Source organism: Ammodytes marinus (assembly GCF_949987685.1).
Source record: "Ammodytes marinus genome assembly, chromosome: 11".
Lineage (NCBI taxonomy): Eukaryota > Metazoa > Chordata > Actinopteri > Uranoscopiformes > Ammodytidae > Ammodytes > Ammodytes marinus.
Genome location: NC_137215.1, coordinates 25599945 through 25619667, shown reverse-complemented (window position 1 = coordinate 25619667; position 19723 = coordinate 25599945). Strand labels below are relative to the sequence as shown.

Sequence of the window (19723 nt, the reverse complement as noted above, 5' to 3'; positions counted from 1 at the left end):
GGCACCTCAGCATCCCTTTATACTCTGTATACGTACATCTCTCCTGCGCTGAAATCAAACAGTCACCCAGCTTCAGACCACAAAGATGGAGGGTTGGGGCCCAAGGCAGGACAAAAAAAAGTTGTCTCCCAACGTCCCCACCCGGGGCCCCGGGCCTTATTAAGAACCTCCACAGGAGGCGCAGAGGGTTAACACCCAAAACAAAGGGAATTTCTGTCTCTCTTCACAACACAACCTTCTATGCATGCACGCTCACACACACCCGCTCACACACACAGCCAACCATAAACACACGCATACCCACACAAACCAGCACAACTCGTCAAAAAGCTCCGAACCATTTTCTTCCCCCGCTAAGCACCACAAAATCTTTCATGGACATGGACACAAAAACAACCAGAACATGGCCTATTTAGGAGCAAGCGTCACTAGCCGACAGACCACAGTGAACTGGTGGGGCTGGGGGGGGGGGGTTACGCAGTTTGCCAATCAGATTTCTTTCGCTGCTGTTTAGCCCTCTTGAAGGGGTAGGTTCAGACAATCTGTGAATCACAGGTATGTCACAAAAAAAAACTGATATTCAAATGTTTCCTTGTCACCGTCCGAACCGTCCAGCACACCTGACATCAAGACCTTAAACACACCATCAGAAGTCAGCAGAAAAACTCAACCTTTTCCTTTAATCCAAGACCAACAACTGGACAGAAAGCAGCGCAGCATTTTGATATGGTTCTCTAGATATTCTGCACTAGTCCTTCCCAAGCCCGAACAATAACTAAGAAAGCGTCAGACCTCCGCTCCAATCGCTCTCACCAAACGCAAAGGCCAATGTTTCCTGTTGTCCTTAGGATCTAGCACCTAAGAAGCACTGCTGTCACTGGGCGTCTATCATCACCTCACACACCGCAAGTCCCATACTAACCTGGAGAGGTCTCTGGCGAGCCGTGGTGGTCCAAAGAGCTGTGGTTGGGATTTTTCCGTTGTATCCAAGCAAAAACAAAACTCAGTAAAGCCTCCCTGCAACTGTATCCAAACATTTACAGTTTTTACAAAAAATATCCAGGGCTGGAGACTTTTTTTTTTTTGTTCGTTTTTGTTTTTTTTTGGGGGGGGGGGGGGGGAGGGAACAAGCAATAGAGAAAAACAAAAAAAGTACAGTTTTTTTTAAATCTTTTTTTTTCTTTCTTTTTAGATAAAACTACAATAGAATGGTCAAAAGACGTTTAACAGTGATCTTTTGCTTTTTTTTTTTTTTTTTAAAGACAAAAAAAGTTATGTACATCAACATTTACTGTACAGGTTTCTGTTTGGGGAGGGCGGGAAGGAGGGAGGAACAAAAGAAGAAAAAGAAAACAAAAAATCTGCATGCACCAGAAGAGTGTGTAGCACGCGTCGATAAAGGTTCTGGGCTGTTTTAAAACATGTGAACTGAAAACGAGGGAGAATGAAAAAGAAGAAAAACAGCACATTTTTCCATCTGTACTGAGCAACAATGAGGGAGTAAAAAAAAAAAAAAAAAAATCTGTCGCTTTAGTTTCCGTTTGTCAGACTTCTCCGTGTCGGCTGAGTTAAAAGGCCCCCTAGCTGTGAACAGAGAGCGCTGACAACATCTGCCCTGACCAAAAATCACCTATCCACTGGCAAATCTGTAATCTCTGAAAGATTTGAGGCGAGGTGTTCGTCCCCGGCTGCTTCACACTTTAGACCAGAACACGCTAACCTGTTGTCCCAGTGTGAAGTCTTCTTGTCGGGGTTTGACTTTAAATGGCAAAGCCCCACCTCTGTGTGTGTATATGTGTGTGTGTGTGTGTGTGTAAATCCAGTTGGTATAGTGGTGTGTATTTGTGTGTTCAAGCTATGTGGATTCTGGCCTTCTCTGTTTCTTTCAGCCTCTTGGCCTGCTCCTCCATAGAGGGGGAGTGGGGTCTCTTGGAGGCGGCACCGTTCAGCGGGTCCGCTCCTCGGCTCACTAACGTGGGGATGGAGCTGCCCACGGGCGCCGGCGTCGTGTGGATGGATGCGACGTTTTCTGCACAGAGAAAAGCACAAGGACAAACATCTTCAATTAGTTTGAGGCTTTTGACAAATATGAATCTTAGTTACACCGGACACATTGGTCAGAGTGTAAACAGTGGCATAGCTGCTGAATGGCGTTGTCCGCGGCAGCTAGGCAACAATGGTGACATAGTAACGAAGGGCGTAGTTGCCAAAACATTCAATGGTATTCCAACGAAAGGGTGACAAAAAAATATGTACGGAAAGGTTTGCTTATTTACGTACCCTTCCCAACTTTAGATAACGCAATTAAATGGTTGAAAAACAATGAGACACTCACTTGAGCCAATGACGGGAATGGACATGCCCTTCTCCTCGCTGGCAGGGGAAGGAGTCTCTGTTGTAGGCGTGGCCTCAGACACTGGGGGCTTGGTAGGTGTGACCTCGAACACGGGGGGCTTGGGAGGTGTGATGCTAGATTGGATTGAAACACAGCAAAGACCACACCCGGTTAAAACAATGAAAAAAAAAAACCCTCGAAAGATTCAAATGCTTGAACAATTACTGGAGCTCACTTGTGGCGGTTGAGGGCCAGTTTAATGGAATTTTTCACCACACGACAACTGTTACTGGCTGGCAGAGGAGAGGAGGCGTCTGGCAGCTCCATGCTGGGAAGTCTCTGAGGGAGGGAACACCAACAACACACTCACTTGAGTCAAAGTCCTTCAATAACTGTTAACAAACCCCAGAGCCTGCCACATACGGACAGTTATTACCCAACTTTAAATGAAGAAATAATAGTACTACGAGACATTACCTGTGTTCTTGAGGCATCAATGGTGGGAATGGGCTTAGCCTTTGATCCAGAAAGAGGGGTCTAAAAGGTGAAGAGACCAAATGTGAGAACATTAATGATGTTTGCTTCTGTTAACAATGTACAGCCAGTCATTGAAGAACACTTACAGTATTAGGTCCTTCACAGGAATCAGATGGTGGATATGGCTCCTTGAATGCAGAGTCATCATTGGCCACCACCTGCGGCAATAACAACACAGTGTCACAACTTCTACTTTTGCGCGACAGTTAAATTCCATTAAAGTTATAGTGCGTAACTTCTGTCCCCCCGTGAGGAATTCTGAGTAAGCACAACAACACTGTCTGCACCTCTACATCAGGCCTCTGCATGGATTTTATTGCTTCTGGGGTACTTCCAGGTTTTTTCTTAGCAGTAGAATCAACAACTGAAATATTTTGTTGGTGCTTCTTGAGCTCCTGCACCTGTGTCAGGGGGAGACACCAGTTTGTGAAAGCTGCCATACTGAGAAATACAGAGTTTGAGTCGATACTAGGCTTAATCAACTGTCAACTCATTAGGCAATGGCTTGAATGTAACCGACTTTCATTTATATAAAAAGTTACGCACTATAGCTTTAAAGTTTAAATTCAACACAAAATGTATTTATTATTGTAATTCTTGCCCTGACCTGAGAACAGCGTGCTTACCTCTGAGTCTTTGTGCCTCTTGGCCAGGTCCACTTGCTGTGTGGGAGAGTGTGGTCGTTTGGCTGGAGCCCCGTTGAGCGAGTCTTCCAGGCCATTGGGCTCCTCTTTGGGGCTGCTGGCAGCGTCGGGCTGCACCTCCCCACTGAGCATGGTGCTGCTGGGGGGGCTGACAGAGCTGGAGGCTGGTGGAGACGCAGGCCTTGCTTTAACCGCAGGCTCTACACAATGAGAGAGGGAGACAGACATGGAGCTATTAGAGCAGGATGATTTATCCAACATCAATATCCACCTTTGTTAACTGATATCGGTCTCTAGAGTTGTAGATTGTAGGTTGGCATTTATGCAAATGGTGGCTTACTGCTCGTTTCCACTGAGCGGTTCGGTACGGCACATATTTCTTTCTTTTACACTGTCAGAAGTTGGGAAGGGTAACTTCATTAGCACACCTTGCCGCACCTATTTTTGTCGTTAGTACCTTAAAGGGGTAGTTCAGGATTTTGGACATAGGGCCTTATTCCAATGTTAGCCTTGGTGTTCTTTATCATTGGAGACAGTTTAACACATTTAACTCAGTCCTTCTAGTTGCAGAGTTTGCTCGTGCTAGGCTAGCGCACGGCATTGGGGAAACACTAGCCTGCTACTAAAACAGTCTTACACCCGAGGCAAATCAATTGTAACGCCAGACTATCGATGTAAATGTCTGTGTTGATAGAATAATTTTTGAAATAAAACCAACCTCGCATATTGCATTTTGAGGGACTTGCTGTGTCTCAGCAGCAATGTTCATTCCTGGTAGGCTGCGGCAGCGGCGGACTAATACCTAGGTTACCGGATCTATAATAGTTTGTTTACCTGCTGCTGTCATAGCTACAGACGCAGAGTACAGTGCATGAAGGAATTGTATTAGCCTATGAAATAAACAAGATATGGCCACGTTTGGAGGACTTAGCGATGCGTCTGCTTTTGAAGACAAGCGTCTTTAGAGATGGACAGCCCCCGCTGGAGCTGCAGTAGAGGACCGGGACAGAACAACGGGAGACTGGTGGCAGTGCAGTTTCAGTCCCACGCTGCTCTGTTTACTTTCTGCTGTAGTGATTAAAGTAGTCCCTCAAAATGCGATAATTCATGTGATGCAAGGTTGGTTTTATTTCTAAAATTATTCTATCAACACAGACATTTACATCGATAGTCTGGCGTTACAATTGATTTGCCTCGGGTGTACTGTGGAGTGGGTAAGACTGTTTTAGTAGCAGGCTAGTGTTTCCCCAATGCCGTGCGCTAGCTTAGCACGAGCAAACTCTGCAACTAGAAGGACTGAATAAAATGTGTTGAAAACTGTCTCCAATGATAAAGAACACCAAGGCTAATTTGGGAATAAGGCCCTATGTCCAAAATCCTGAACTACCCCTTTAAGGGTGGCGCTACACACTGCAGTAAGTCGATCATCATTTCCGTGCGAGAAATAAATAGCTGTGTGTAATCTCCTCAACAAGACTGAGATAAATATTTTAATATGCATTTTTCCTCTTCATTGAATTTATCAGTGGGCTAAACTGATACCATTACTGAAGACTTTACCTATTCCAAAAAGGATTCACTTTATATAAAGTATCCGTGTAATAGTCACTGGGAAAATGACTTACTGGAGCCGATGACGGGGATGGACATGCCCTGGTCCTGAGCAGCTGGTGCTGCACTCGGTGCTGGGGAGCTGTCCAGTAAAAGCTGCTTGGGAGGGCTGACACTGCAAAATACAGAGAGGAGAGGAAACATTTACTCCTATATATTATCACTACACTGACCAGGATATGCATTAGAGGAACTATGGATACAAAAAAGCAAACACAATTGACAAAGACAAAACAAAAAATGATAGAAACACTCAAATATAAAGAGAGCACATTAGGTTTAGGAGGCACGTCATACCCGTCTTCTGTGTCAGACGCAGGCTTGGAGGGTTTGCTGGCTGGGGAGGTGAGGGGAGTCCCTGAGTCTGTGTCTCTGGAGCTGTCCAGGTGACTGCTGTCCAGAGAGAGACGCTTAGAGCTGCCCCCGTTAGAGCTACGGTTCAACTCCGCTATGCTCTGCAAAGACAACAAATATTAGTCCCAACCAGCAGTGTTCAAAAGGCTTTGTCCAAACAACCAGTGTTCAGAAGACTTTGTCCCAACAGGCTCAGGAGGACCTCTCACCCTCTTCTTCTTCTGCACCAGCTCAGGAGGAAGGTACTGATGGAGCTGCTTCTTCTTCACGTGCGTTGCTTCAATCTTCATGCCGTCCTTCAGCATGTTGATGTTGTTGGCCTGTCTGTACACTGCAGAACACATGTCATGTTAAGGTTTGTTCCCCCACAGCAATACATGTATCAATGCGTTTCATCTTAGCATACCCCAAGTGGTAAAACATTTTTTTTAAAGGGTGGAGTAGGCGATTCTGGAGAACGCGCGTTATCAATATCACTTTTTTGACAAAATGATTGAATATCTCCTCACGATCCACTACCCGTCTGTACTGTGTCTGTGCTGAAAAAACAACCTGTTGTTAAAACACAATCTAGGTTCAGTAACCTGCATGTAAACAAAGGGTACGTAAACAATAGGGGCCCATCGTAACTAGCAACATGCCTGTTTACAGGGCATAGGCTGTGCATTAATACTGAATTTATTTCACGCACACACAGTACGTACAGGTAATAGTTCAAGAGATATTCACTGTTTGACAAAGTGAATTTGAAAACAAGCATTCTCTCAATTTTACTTAAAAAATAAAAAGGTTAAAGAAGAAGCCCCAAGTGATTTGTAATATTAAAACTACAAAGTCTCTTTCAAAAAGGTTTTGTATTGTTTCTTACTAGTAGAAACAAAATGTATTTGATGTGATTAGAAAATTATTGTGGAATTACAAGTCCGTTTGTGGAGTTCAAGAAAGCAAAACACCTACATTTATACTAAATGGGTGTTTTCCCAATAAGTTTGTCCAGTGCAGTAACTGTCCGCGCTCATTTCATATCAAATGTTTGCCCAAGTAATTCCACGACACACCAACAGAGATTTGACATGACTGGACCTACCAGTGTCTGTGAAGGACTGGATGTCATATGTCAGGTCAATGTTGACGCTCTCGGCGTTTTCCACTTTCTTAAAAATGATCCCGATGAACCACATGGACACAAAGTCGTTCCTGTAACACAGACACAGGAGGAACAAAATAAAGAGTTGAATCATGACCATTTTATGATCATTTCAGACCATAGTAGTGAACATTCATGCTTGTGGTGCTGGAACACGTCAATGGGAAACCCAATGTGCTGTATACTGCTTATGGTGCTCTTAAAGCTGCATTCAACTGATTCCATGAACCTGTCTAATTAAAAGATCCCAGGCGAACAATTGACAATGATGAGCAAGATTTGTTTTAATGAATCCATTAGTTTCTCAATGAGCTGTGTGTGTGCATGGATAGCAGTGGACTCACTCGTTGCGGTTCTCTTTGGAGCCAGGGAAGGACTGTGGGTTGACGTGAGCCAGTGTGATGTACTCGTTCCTCTCCAGGTTTCCCACCAGAACACGGATCTTTGACTCCACCAGACCGATCCTGAGGGAAAAGAGAGAGAGGCTTTGTTATTCTGACACTTTGGGAGTTTCTAAGATACATCAGCGAACAAAAACATGAAAAAGCTAATTTTGCATTATAGGTGACCTATAGATAATACTCTTACAATTAACGGTTTTAATAGATATCACCTCACAGACCTACAACTGGAAACCCAGTCGTGCCACACTCACCATTCTAACTGGTTCTCTTCTGTGGACGCGCTGGCAGTGAGAACGATGTAATGCCTGCAGCACAGAACAGAAAGTGTGGGAGAAACTTTCATAAACCAAATGAGTCGACCAAAGGAACTACTGACCACAGCTAGTATGAGTCAAATCTGCCTAAACCCAAAAAGTAACAATTCGTTGCATCATGTGATTTACATTTTAGGTGCAAATATGGTGTTAATTTCCACAAGCCCACTGAGAATTAAAATATATGTTTTATAAAATTGTGATCTTCAACACCTACTTGTACTTTATGAAAAAGTTGGGAGGCTCAAAGAGTTTGGGCCACTCTGCCTTCCCCTGAAGAATCTCATCTGTGACGCTAAGGCCTGCTCACACACACACACACAAGGGAGAGAGAACCTATCAAACTCAGCGCAACACTAAAAGACACTTTAATACATAACAACAGAGATGTACCGTCACAATAGTAATACCGTATTTGAACTCCTCGCTCATGATGGTGCGAGTGGACGAGGAGACGTTGTAGGTGGAGTTCTGCTGGGGATAAGCAGGTGTGATGATGGGCATCAGGTGGTATCTGTCGGAGGGGTTCACCTGAAGAACAAACAAGGGACAACATTTTGGTTTCACCGCAGAAACTAGGGCCTTCAGCGAGACGTTACCACAGTCCGCCCTCCGACCTGTACGGGTATGGCAGCTTCACTCCCACACTGAAAGGCATCATGAAGGCAAAAGGAGCACAACTCCCACACACACACACACACACACACGGTTCATCCCAATTTACTTTACTGCCTTCACGTTTCCCTCATTTACATGTTTTCCCTCAAGGGATGTAAGGTCAGTGGAATCAGAGAGACATTGTGAGCATCATGTGAAGTGACTGGTCAGTCCCCTGTCTGTGGACTGCAACAGAGCTTCAGCATTAATGATTGATGGACCCACAATCTGATGTACCACTGTTGATGCAATTCATTTGGACTTTGATCTTCTCCAATGTGGAAAAAGCGTTATTGGAATTACTGCATGTGCAAATTGTTCACAGTGCTTGACAACCATTGATATCAGATGGATAACAAAGCTCATTTAGACTGAGTACAGATCAGTCAAACCACAATTAAATCTGCAAATATAACACACACTCAGCTAATGACCTTGTCATTGAACATAGCTTTTCTGTATTGATAAGGACTATAGGAGAATCCCCACCCCCCCATTGAACAATGCTGATTGTGATTTGAAGAGCTGGATGTCTTAACCACTCATTTAAGTGTTCCTGCACTACATTTCATTTAATAATAAAAGAAGATGATCATGAGCGAGTCTAACAGTAAATCAGAAATAATGAAAGTAGCCTAAACACTTCACAATAAAATGTTAAAATGAACGGCGATGTTGGCCACGCTGTGACTGAACGGAAACAACACCAATAGATAATTAAAATGTGTTTTATTGCTGAAGGGACACTACAAGCATGACACAGCATTTACAACAGCTGGAAAGTGTTCAATCGAGATATAGACCAATTAGTTAGGGATAAGTTTGAAAAAAAGAAGAAAAAAAAGAAGAAAAAAAAAAAAATTACTGAACTGTTGTAATTTTAAACCGCTATTACATTTTTACTGGTGTTGTCTAATAATAGTCATGCACGTAGGAAGTCTTCATTGCTCCAAGCTGCTGTGGGAAGCCTCCACCAAGCACAGTCAAGGGCATTGGACCTCATGATAGGGGACCCCATCAATATCCAGGTCACACAAGGACAGAGGCATGTGGAGACATGAAATAAGAGCACATATGTACCTATACTATAGCTTTACTAACTCTAAAAGACCAAAAAAAATTCACAGCTCGGCAGGTTTAACTCTTTCCAGATAATGCTTCCTGTGTCTGCAAAGCAATACAACATACAAAACAAGAGGCAAAACAACATTAACAACAAGTGGTTGAATTAAAAACACTGGTGTTATACTCACTCTGGGATCCCACACGGGTAAATTCAGATTACTGTCCTCTGGTTGTTTCAAAAGCACAGGATTTGGCCACTCCCTGTAGGATGGAAATGACAAAATGTAGTCAAATGTGTGAATGAATACCGAGACACACTTGGCACAAAGCAGGTGAAATACTGCCACCTAGTGGGACCGGACCAGAAATGAAGTTATAATACAAGTAGTACATTTTCTCACCATTTGGAAAAGACCAAGAAGAACTTGTGGACCAGCGTGGCGGCCACAGCGTTAGGGTAGAGCTGGCAGGTCCTGGCCACCAGCATGGCCCAGGACACTCCACCCAGGAAGCCCAGCATGTTGGAGTAGATCCCACGGCCTGCAGACATTACATTACAATCAACATCTTCCAATAGAGGAAAAGAGGAGTTTCAGTTTGTCAAGTATACGCTTCACCTGGGAGGACTCCCAAAGCGACCTCATACGACTAATGTAATGAAAGCACAAGTACAAAGATTTTACATTTTAATCCACTTACGTTTGGCCCACAGTTTGATGGCTCTCAAAGTCAGCCTGAAGTTCTCTTTGTTTGGCACCAGGTACAAAATCTCATCGGTCACACGGCAGCCTGTAAAACAAAATATTAAAAAAAAAAAAAAACACATTATAATTTCGCCACTAGGGTAAGGGTTGGATCCAAAACAATAACCAAAAATAGAGTTTGATGATGTCATGGGAACAGCTCAGGCGAGAGAACAGGGCAAGGCTTAATTGTGGTCTATCATGATGACGCAAACCGTTTTTAATAGGGGCAAAAAAAGAATATCAGGACTGGGATGTAGTGTACCGTTAAGGCTGCGGATGCACCGAATGTCCAGGTTTCTCAAGATGGAGTCTCCCCTCAGGTCCAGGTTGTCGGGGATGGACTGTAAGGCCAGTCTGGCAAAGAGCAAGTCAATCTGCCCAACAGAATAGAAACAATGAGATGAACCACATATTAAATTAACCAACTTCTTTGACCACCAATCTGTTTTAAAAGGTAGCTCAACATGTGGGTTCACTAAAATGTGCTATTAAGAACAGGAAGACTGGTAACGCTAAAGCCAAGTTTCTAGCGGGAATGGTGAGAAAGCACATTAGGTAGATGTGCAACTCTATTACTGTGTAAATGGCTTTATTTAGGCTCTCGCATCTAGATATCCTGTCCTGTTAAGTGTCATGACTCTCCAACCTCAGCCATATATTACTTTCTTTTATTTATGTTGAAGTCTGATGTGAATTGGAAATGAAAGCCATCATTCTTTGCACAGCTGCTGTAGCAGAGTCACACAGCTGAATCTTTAGAGTCACAGTCCCACCGATGCCTAACACTACAAACAAGCTTTGTCTACATTATAATTATGTTATTTCAGAGTAGTTGTGTATTCAGTTATGCAATACACTTGTATAGATAACACACACACACACACACCAAAGTGACTTACCTCTATTCCGTCAAATTTGAATTTTATCACCGGTACAAAAGCGTCCTCAACAGCCTTGAAAAAGCACATAGAGAAACAATATCACCAACACATCTGAGACAAGGTGAAGTCACATGGCTAACCCAGATTAAAAACCAAATGAACTGAAAGTTAAAGTAAACAACACAGAGCTTTCAGACACACACACACACACACACACACACACACACACACACACACACACACACACACACACACACACACACACACACACACACACACACACACACACACACACACACACACACACACACACACACACACACACACACACACACACACACACACACACACACACACACACACACACACACACGCTTCGGAAAGATTTGGAGACAGTCAATAACAGATTTGAATGAGGTTCAGGGGCCGTATTCACAAAACATTTTAAGGCTAAGAGTAGGTCCTAACGTGCTGATTTAGGAGTAACTCTCAAAAATAAGGGGCGTTTCACTCCTAATTTTAGGACTCCTAACTTTTTAAGATAAGTTTAATTCACAAAGCATTTTAGCGCTAAAACTAGCTCCTAAATCTATGAAAAGCTAAGAGTCCTCGAGAGGACTCCTAAGTCACTAAGAGTAATTCACAGACAACCATTTGATGGCATTTTGGAGAGATTTAATGATAGTGAGCTTAACAAAAGGTACCTTTAATAACTGTGAGGGTTTAATGATCTTAGTGAAGTTATATTTAGAAAGTATAGACACATTTATATGTATTATATTCATATATATATTTATTAAGTTCCTTTTCCTGCAGTTGCTTTGGGTTTACGATGCGCTGAAAGTTACTGTTGGTGTCACGTTTGGGTTTAACTTCGTACTAGAGTAGGCCTATAGCCTATGTGGCGCTTCGCAGCATCTCCTCCGTTCCACAGGTCCGCTGTCTGTATAGGTGCGCGTCTCGCCTTTTTCCTTCCGCATGCACTTTACGATTTCGCCGGCTGTTGTTTCCAAATTGTGAATTTCCTGGTTTGTCGCTGTCTGACTATTGCTGCATAGTCGCCGTTGAGAGAAATACAGTGAGAGTGCATGGCGTGCAGCTGTTCAATGAGGATATTTGTCCCGATTCAAATCATTGTAAAATGTAAAATGAATAGACCTATGTGGCGCTATTGTAGCCTATAGGTTAATAGTGAACGAAAGTGTGGGAAACCCTGCAGTATCTTGGTTTCATGTTAAATCAGTGTCACTTGTCATTAATTGTATTAAAAACTCTTAACTTTAATACAGCGACACGATATGGATATCTCCCACAGTGTTTCTATCATAAATTCACTCTTAGCTCTCATTCCCTTTCAGCCAATCACTGTGGGCATAGAAGGTATGAACATGACGTCATCCATAGCAACAGGGTCAACCCCGCCCCCTTATCTTAGCTTAGTAGTCCCTCCCATTCCTTAGTAAAAGTTGGTCTTATCAGCTTTGTGAATAGGTTTTAAGAAATGACTCCTTACTAAGAACTTTTAGTGCTCCTTAGGAGTACTCTTAGCGCTAAGATAAAATGTTTTGTGAATACGGCCCCAGATCCAGATATGAGGAACATGTAGGAATGTGAGTGGCACTTATGGGGGACTTTAAGAGATAGAAGTAGATCAATTTATTGTCCGGCCGTTATCTGCGCTCATGCGGCCGATACAAATGTTTGTGTCGCTGCTGTGGAGTAATGTTAGCGCTTTTTTACATAACCCAAACATTTAACTTGACTGAATCTGTTAGCCCCGGCCACAGACTCAGTGATCCTAACCTAGTCGCTGGTAGGTTTATGCATCCTTCTGAGTTTGTCATTTAAGGCTGCAGATGCCGAAGTCCGAAGAAAGCGGGTCACAGAACATCTGTATACAGATTGAAGCAAAATTACTCTATAGAAATCTCCGATTTATTTTTTTCACTTCCCGATGATTATCTGTTGGAGCGATCATTTATCTGATCAATATTCTCAGCCCTCGTGTCGTTCATAAAGGCCATGTTCACACCGTGACCACAATAAACATTCACAATGGATTGTTTGTGTTGCACTAAATTTATATTTTAGTTTTCTGACATCTGTGACGCATATAAAAATGTAGAAATGATTTATTTAGTTTTTTTCAGAATTGCCGAGATGACTAGATGGTATTCATTTCTGAGATCGTATCCCCATCAATATGTCTCCGTATCAAATAGTGGAGGGCTCCAGACTGCGACCAAATGCTCGCATTTTGCAACCATTTTTTGAGACAGTGCGAGTACTTTTTTCAACTAGGGGCACGCGTGCGACCGGGAATTTTTTTTCATTATTATTATTACAGCTTTGTGTTTGAGAGAGAGCAGTCCGCGACTGATCAGTGAAACGGTCAACAGTGCGGTCACTTGACCTACTCTCATCTCAGTGTGCCGCTGTCCTCACCTCATTAACATATTGCCAACTGGCGGCCTTTTCGGCTATATTTGCCGACTTTCCGGCATAGCGCTAAGGATAGTTAAAGACCAGAGACACATCTTGCAACTTTTTTTTAATACCGCGCTCACCAGAGCCGAGTACTAGCACCGGCTGCTGTATGCTTCTCCTCACCGCTCACAGCCCTCACTCACATGGTTTGTGTGTCTGATAACAGCCCCCTGCTACCTGCAGCAGCCAGCAGCTAGACAACGCCGTGTCACTCTGAGCAAGAGCTGCCAGGTGACGTTTGAAAACATGTAAATAGTTTTATAGGTCCACATTCAATTCGCGACTGCATATCTATAATAAAAAAAAGCTAACCTAACCAAAGTTTTTAAAGTTAGTTTGTAAATATGTCTAGAGGCCTAGGTAATTTGTATAGGCCTACTACCTTGTCAGCATTTTCTATTCATTTAGCCTCTTTCAGAATTGCATATTATGCAAATGAGTTGATTATGTCATCTAGTTAATTTTGGGCCAATCACTAGTTTCCTTATAGAGGAGTCAGCAGAGATAGAGGAAAAATCAGAGGGCTCAGGTGTAGAAGGGGTTGTGGTGAAAATGGGTCAAAATCCATTTTCCTAAAGGAATGTCTGAAGGATTTCACATTGTGTTGCAAAATCAAAAACACAATGAATTGTATCATCTGTTGTCAGTGTGGTCCAAAACATGCTGACAATACAATATCAGTAGGCCTAATATAGTTTAAATCGGGAAAAAAATTAATAGACGAGTTGCAGGTATATTTAAGGTGTCCCCCTAAATGTTCTGCTTGCGCCCCTAAACATTCTGAGTTAGGGGCGCTAGTGCTCCTAGTAAAAAATGTTAGTCTGGAGCCCTGTAGTGCTTTCTTTATTATTAGGCATATTTCTAAATACAGTGGGAGGAGAGGAACATGTTTTTCTCCTGTTGCCATGGTGAATCATGTTATCAGCGATACATTGACGACGCCTTTCAGTTTGAGGCACACTCAAGTCAGAGTGAACATACTCAGAGTTTACTGACCCTTACCTTGATCGGCTGTTCTGAAACCAAAGAAATCAGTAAACTCAACAGTTTGTAACCCCTGCTTCCTAGACAAGGCCACTTCTCTCTCAATATTGTCAACAGCCACTGGAAAACCTATATTAAGGCTCCAGAGACATGCGCCTAAATATCTGTGGAGTGTGCCTCTCCCCCATGAGCAACTGATTAAAGCGGAAAAACCTCAGAATGAACCGACTGATTTTTCAAGCTCAACGATGAAACATTTTTCATTTAATTTATTTATTTATTCACGGCTCTCGTCTATAGCACATGGCATGGAGCACAACAATCAAATCATAACAAAACAAAGGTGCACAGCATGGGTGAAAACAAAAACACTACTTAAACAATGGAGGGACTTTTTTATTTTTATTTTAAAAAGGCACCTGTTTTAGCAATAACAGATCAATAGCCAAACATGGTGGTTCCCCTCTAAATGACTAGAGAAGTGTGGGACTCTGCACACAGACGGTCATCCATAAAAGTTGTTATTTTAAACCCTGTGCTTTAAATGATAAATACCAAAGAAGACTCACCCTCAGGTCTTTGATCTCTTCATGCTGTTTGAACTTCTCAAAGAACGAGGAGAAAAAGTCACTTCTCTCTACGTGGCGTGGAGCCACACATAAGGCATCAATATCAGCACCTAGAAGATACAGTCAGGTTTAGTTGTGTTGCACATAATGTTAAAAGGTTGATTGCTTTACTAACAAAGCTGCTACATGCAATGCTTAAGATAGTTCTTGTGATAAAACAATATGCATAACAACACATGCAGCAGCTTTTCATATTTATTTTTATTTTTCCAAGCTGATATATCCTGACCCTGCTCCACTGTGGACTGTCCCAGTCTACACCGTGTTAACGGTTAAGATATTTTTAAACCACACACCACAGCTGGTTTAAGCAAGACACTGGTGGTGACCTCTAGTGAACCCTATAACATGGCAGGCAAAAATAAAAACTATTCCAAGTATTTGTTTGGGAAGTTAGTAAGGCGACAGGGGAGTAAAAATGTTCCATCTGCTGTCCTGACACCATATCCATTTCTCTGTACACAAGCCTTTGCATGTTTAACACGGTCTCAAATTCTGCTCTGATAATGAACATGTCCCTTGAGGACTGGTTATAGGAGGTGTTAAGTCTTTCGTTTTTATTGTGAAAGATATTTTTATTCTACAATAAATACGTTTTGATGAAATGCTAAACAAAGGCTTGTCAGTACACAATTAGGCAAAGAGAAAACATGTTACACAACAAGTAGGACAGCAATGGCGTTTTCTGTTTTCCGCACAAGTTATTTGCATCTGTAAACACATTTGTTGTTTGCATCATTTAAAGCAAGGTCTCCAGTCCATAGGGCTTCAGTGTTTGCGTGGCTTTCAGGCACCAATACTAGTCTTTTCAAAAAACACTGTCAATGGCAGCGGAACCTGACAATGCCAGCCTTGTGCTTTAGTGTGGCCAGGGTGCACTGGGCTTTTTTTCAAAAACAATGACGTAGGCCCGGTGCTGTGGGGCTGTAATGTGCCGTTACATCCACTGCTCTTTGCGCTGCTTGAATGTCAACAAATCACACAATAGTGGTGTTGTCAGACAGCTTCCAAGTGATTAGATTGATGTTGTAGCAATCAATGAAGAAATTAATATAATAACAACATATCAACCAGATGTACTTGTGAAGGAGGTTTTGGTCTTAGGATAGTTAATATTAATATTAATGATTAACATTGGACTTAATGATTAACATTGGCCTCATGAGTGTGTCTATCTCTCAGACAACAGTTCAGCTTTGACACCTGTTAAAAGACAGTCTGACGTCAGCTGAAGAGACACATTCTCATCTCCTTAGTTTCTAAGGTTGTTATGGTTCACTGTGTTAAAAAAAAACAAAAAAAACATTGGTATGCTTATCGCTCAAGCCTGGAGCCTTCAGAGATAGCACAAGGTTAAAACACTGCTCTCAGGAAGCGTCTGTCAAAACTGAATGGCAATAAACTTGTGCTACTGTCCAGTTCTCCTCGATCAAGCTTCAATAAATAAATATTTCGGACTAAGCCACCCTAGAAAGACCCAGTCACCTGAAATCTCCTTGCACCCGAGCCGACCTACCTTTTGTGTGCACACCGAGTCGGTAAGAACCAAAGGTAAATATCTTTCCCCCGACGCAGTTTATTGCTGATGGTGGAAGGTTCTGTGAAAGGGAAGAAGAAGCAGGATATCACTAATACTGTGATTTGATCGTCACTATTACTGACTTCATAATAAATCATAAATTACAGCTTTTAAATCAGAAGGCGTTAAACACGTCGACAGAACCTACCTTTATTTCACTGACCTCTGAGATCCATTCTTTAACAAAGTTATTCAACTTCCCCAGAACTGCAAGTCTGAAAAGAGATTGGATTTTTAGACAGTGCTTCATTCAGAATTAACCCATTTCCATAATAATGAGAATAAAAAATTAAACAAAAAAGGCACACATTCGCACTTGGCAGTTGTCGTAACTTAACAGTATTAAAGCCATATACACTCAGTTACAAGCATAGAGATGAACACATTACATGCAGCACAACAGCAGTCTTACATTTAATGCTATTTTTCAGAAGTTTAGTGGTACCCATTATTTTTGAGAGCACCGGTCAGAGAAGTGCTGGTTGTGATATATTACAGGCCAGGTGTTCATTTTCTCCTTGGAAGAGTAGCTGTGATTGCTGCCTGTGTCAGGTGTGTGCAGTCAGGTAGTCCCATAGTTGTGTTACTTAACATCCAATTATACTGGCTGTTCCTCACCTGTGGTTCAACTCCTCTTCATCTTCAAACACCCCGAAAGGTTTCATAGCATCGCACAGCTTATTGGTGTACTGGTGGTCTACTTCGCGCGGGGGGGCAAGGCTAATGGCGGAGGTGATCCCGTAGTGTTTCTGAGGCTGCTGCCCACCAGGCATGGTGCTGCGAGGGAACACGACAAGGCGCAAAAACATGACATGACAGCTACTACACAAAGATACTTCACCTTACTACGTCTGTTCTTTAATGTCATAGCTATCAACATCCCTGTCCTAAACCACGGACAACAAAATATACTATATGCATAAATATACTGACAATAAGTTAACAAGTTGAGGCTAATATATTAAGCTTTTACTTTTTGCTAGCGTCTATGGTCTATTCCCGCGAGCCCATGGTGTAAACACTCGGCTACAGTCTCTAAAAGCAATGTGTCTAATTACATATAGGGAACATGTGTCACGAGTATAAATGACATTAGAGTTGTGTGTAATTTTACATGAGAAAAGTGAGTTTGCTTTCATTTCAGAGACGTGTTTGTAATGTTTAACTATTATTATGCCTCGGCTGGCGGCGACAGAGCGCTAGCCCAGAGGCTACAAACAGGTTGGAGGCGCTAACAAATTGGCTAATTTAGCAACTTAGCAGACGTTAGCTGACTGCTACGGAAGGGTCGGTTTAACTAGTGACTTGCTTTCCCGTTGGACCTACCCAAGAGTTGACACTTTCTCAGAAAAAGTTAAATACGTTCGTTTAATGAGGCATATTAACGCAATAGGTCCCCAACATCAACCAAGCGAGCTACACAACAGACGGTGGCTGCGGGCCTTGTTTGGTTGTTGTGACAGTTTGCTAACATTAGCTTTTAGCCTATTCTTTAGGACTCTCTCAAACTCGACCAAAAATGTAATTGAATGGAACATTTGCAACATGCATGACTTACCTTGACATCTCTTTCATGACAATCTAAAAAGCTTGCACCGTTTTTTCTTGCCGTAAACCCGTAAAAAAGTCTGAAAGTCAGCAAGTGGAGATGATAACTGCCTCGACCTGATTACAACAATGGTCACTTTCCAGAGAGCAGCGCAAACTGAACCGGAATCACTTCTTATAAGATAGGGCATCGGCTCGTAATCCTGATAGAACAGTCATATCTAATGCATTCACAAAAACACGCAGGTTTTTATTATTGATGCCAGCAGCCAAACATGCGTTCATTTGCCGTCAGGCCTTTCTAAAACATTCAAAACTACAAATGTAACGGCGTTCGTCGGGAAAACGTCCGCGTGAAACACGCTGCGCGACAAGTGCGAGGAGGCGCGCACGTCCTTGACCACGTGACCGAGGCCTCACGGTTTGAGCTGCAACATCGCACTAGTGGGCTGGTGGGCTCCTAATGGTCGTAGTGCGAGATATACCAACACGTTAATTACGAAATATCCCTACAATTTTTTTGATCGCATGAAAGCCTAAGTATAATGAAGTATATCTTGGTGAAAGAATAGGCCTACCGGAAGCTATACTGGCTTGGTTTGTTGTTAGCCTATGACGACTCAAATGGAGTTAGATAGGCTACAGTGGCCTAAATCAAAGTTTATTTATAAAGCACATTAAAAAAAAAATAATAAAAAAAAAAAAAAAAAAAAATATATATATATATATATATATATATATATATATATATATATATATATATATATATATATATATATAAAGTTAATGTAGCCTAATATTTATAAATATTTAAAGTTCCACAAGTGTAACAGTGACATGGCCTACGGTGTTGTTAAAGGAGTGTTTAATAATACAGTACATCAGTGCAGTGTTCTGTCTCCAAATAACCTAATCCTTACCCAATTTCATAATCAAAACAATTACAATAATTCCACATTCACATTTTTTTGAATGACAAATCACCAATTTATAATTGAGCATCCATATAATCAGGGCCACCGCTCCCGTAGGGCACCAAGTTCCATAATTTTTTTTTTTTTTTTTTTTTAATTAAAAAGGAAAAAGAGATGGTCCGGGGGCCCCCCAAAATAGTTTTTTTTTAAAAAGTTCATGATAATCATTACATTACAAAAAATATATAAATTAGTTATGAACAGGCCCATCGTTGTTTTGTGTAACCTATCCAGGGGTGGATTACTGCACAGGCACACCGGGCACAGGCCCAGGGGCCCAAGGGCTCAGGGGGGCCCTCAGCCAGAGATACTGATAGTAACTTTTCATGTTCCATAGTCAAAGAGCTCAGACACTGATGTCAATAACAGGGTCCAAAAAGGAATAGCCTAAATATAAGTACTCATTAAAATGTAACAAGATAGAAATCATCATGGGCCCCTCAACTAGTAGGGGAGAAATACAAAAGCAAGTTAAAAACAACAGCATTAGTAGCTCTGTCTAAGGGGGTTGAAGCCCCCCTCACACATACACAAATAAGCTTTATATGTGTGAATTCTAAATTGTTCATATCCACCCTTTATCTGTTGAAATGGGCCCCTCCATCATAGAACATGGGTCTGCAGACCAATCTCCTGTTTTTACAGTTGCAGAGTAAAGAGTGCTGTTTAAGAAAAATCTGAAAAATAATGTTCCTTCTGCATCTCAGGATTTGATATCTCTCTAGCCTCTAAAATGTCCTCTCAAAGTGCACCAGATTGATGCATTTTACTTTAAAAAGGTAAAAAAAAATCTGGGGGGGCATACCCCCGGACCACCCAACAAGGTA

The 19723-nt window shown here is 42.1% G+C and overlaps 1 protein-coding gene across 2 annotated transcripts; it reads right to left on the bottom strand.

Annotated features, from left to right (window-relative positions):
* Positions 1-1113: 1113 nt before the first annotated feature.
* papolg (poly(A) polymerase gamma) lies at positions 1114-18246 on the bottom strand (the record flags this gene model as incomplete). 2 transcript variants are annotated; one of them, XM_080037197.1, is made up of 24 exons in its annotated part: positions 17933-18246; positions 16993-17151; positions 16523-16589; positions 16312-16393; positions 14736-14845; positions 10714-10767; positions 10077-10188; positions 9768-9857; positions 9470-9608; positions 9257-9329; positions 7757-7877; positions 7564-7648; positions 7284-7337; positions 6973-7092; positions 6569-6678; positions 5691-5812; positions 5425-5582; positions 5142-5242; positions 3499-3716; positions 2959-3030; positions 2813-2872; positions 2571-2674; positions 2336-2469; positions 1114-2029 (listed from the first exon to the last, which is right to left on the bottom strand). In XM_080037197.1, the coding sequence occupies exons 1-24, from the start codon at positions 17947-17949 to the stop codon at positions 1851-1853; spliced, it is 2541 nt and encodes an 846-aa protein (XP_079893323.1). In that variant the 5' UTR covers positions 17950-18246. The 2 variants fall into 2 exon arrangements, with proteins under 2 accessions (XP_079893323.1, XP_079893324.1); XM_080037198.1 differs by lacking the exons at positions 1114-2029; positions 2336-2469; positions 2571-2674; ... (10 more) ...; positions 7757-7877; positions 9257-9329 and having other exon boundaries at positions 9466-9608.
* Between the last annotated feature and the right edge of the window lie 1477 nt (positions 18247-19723).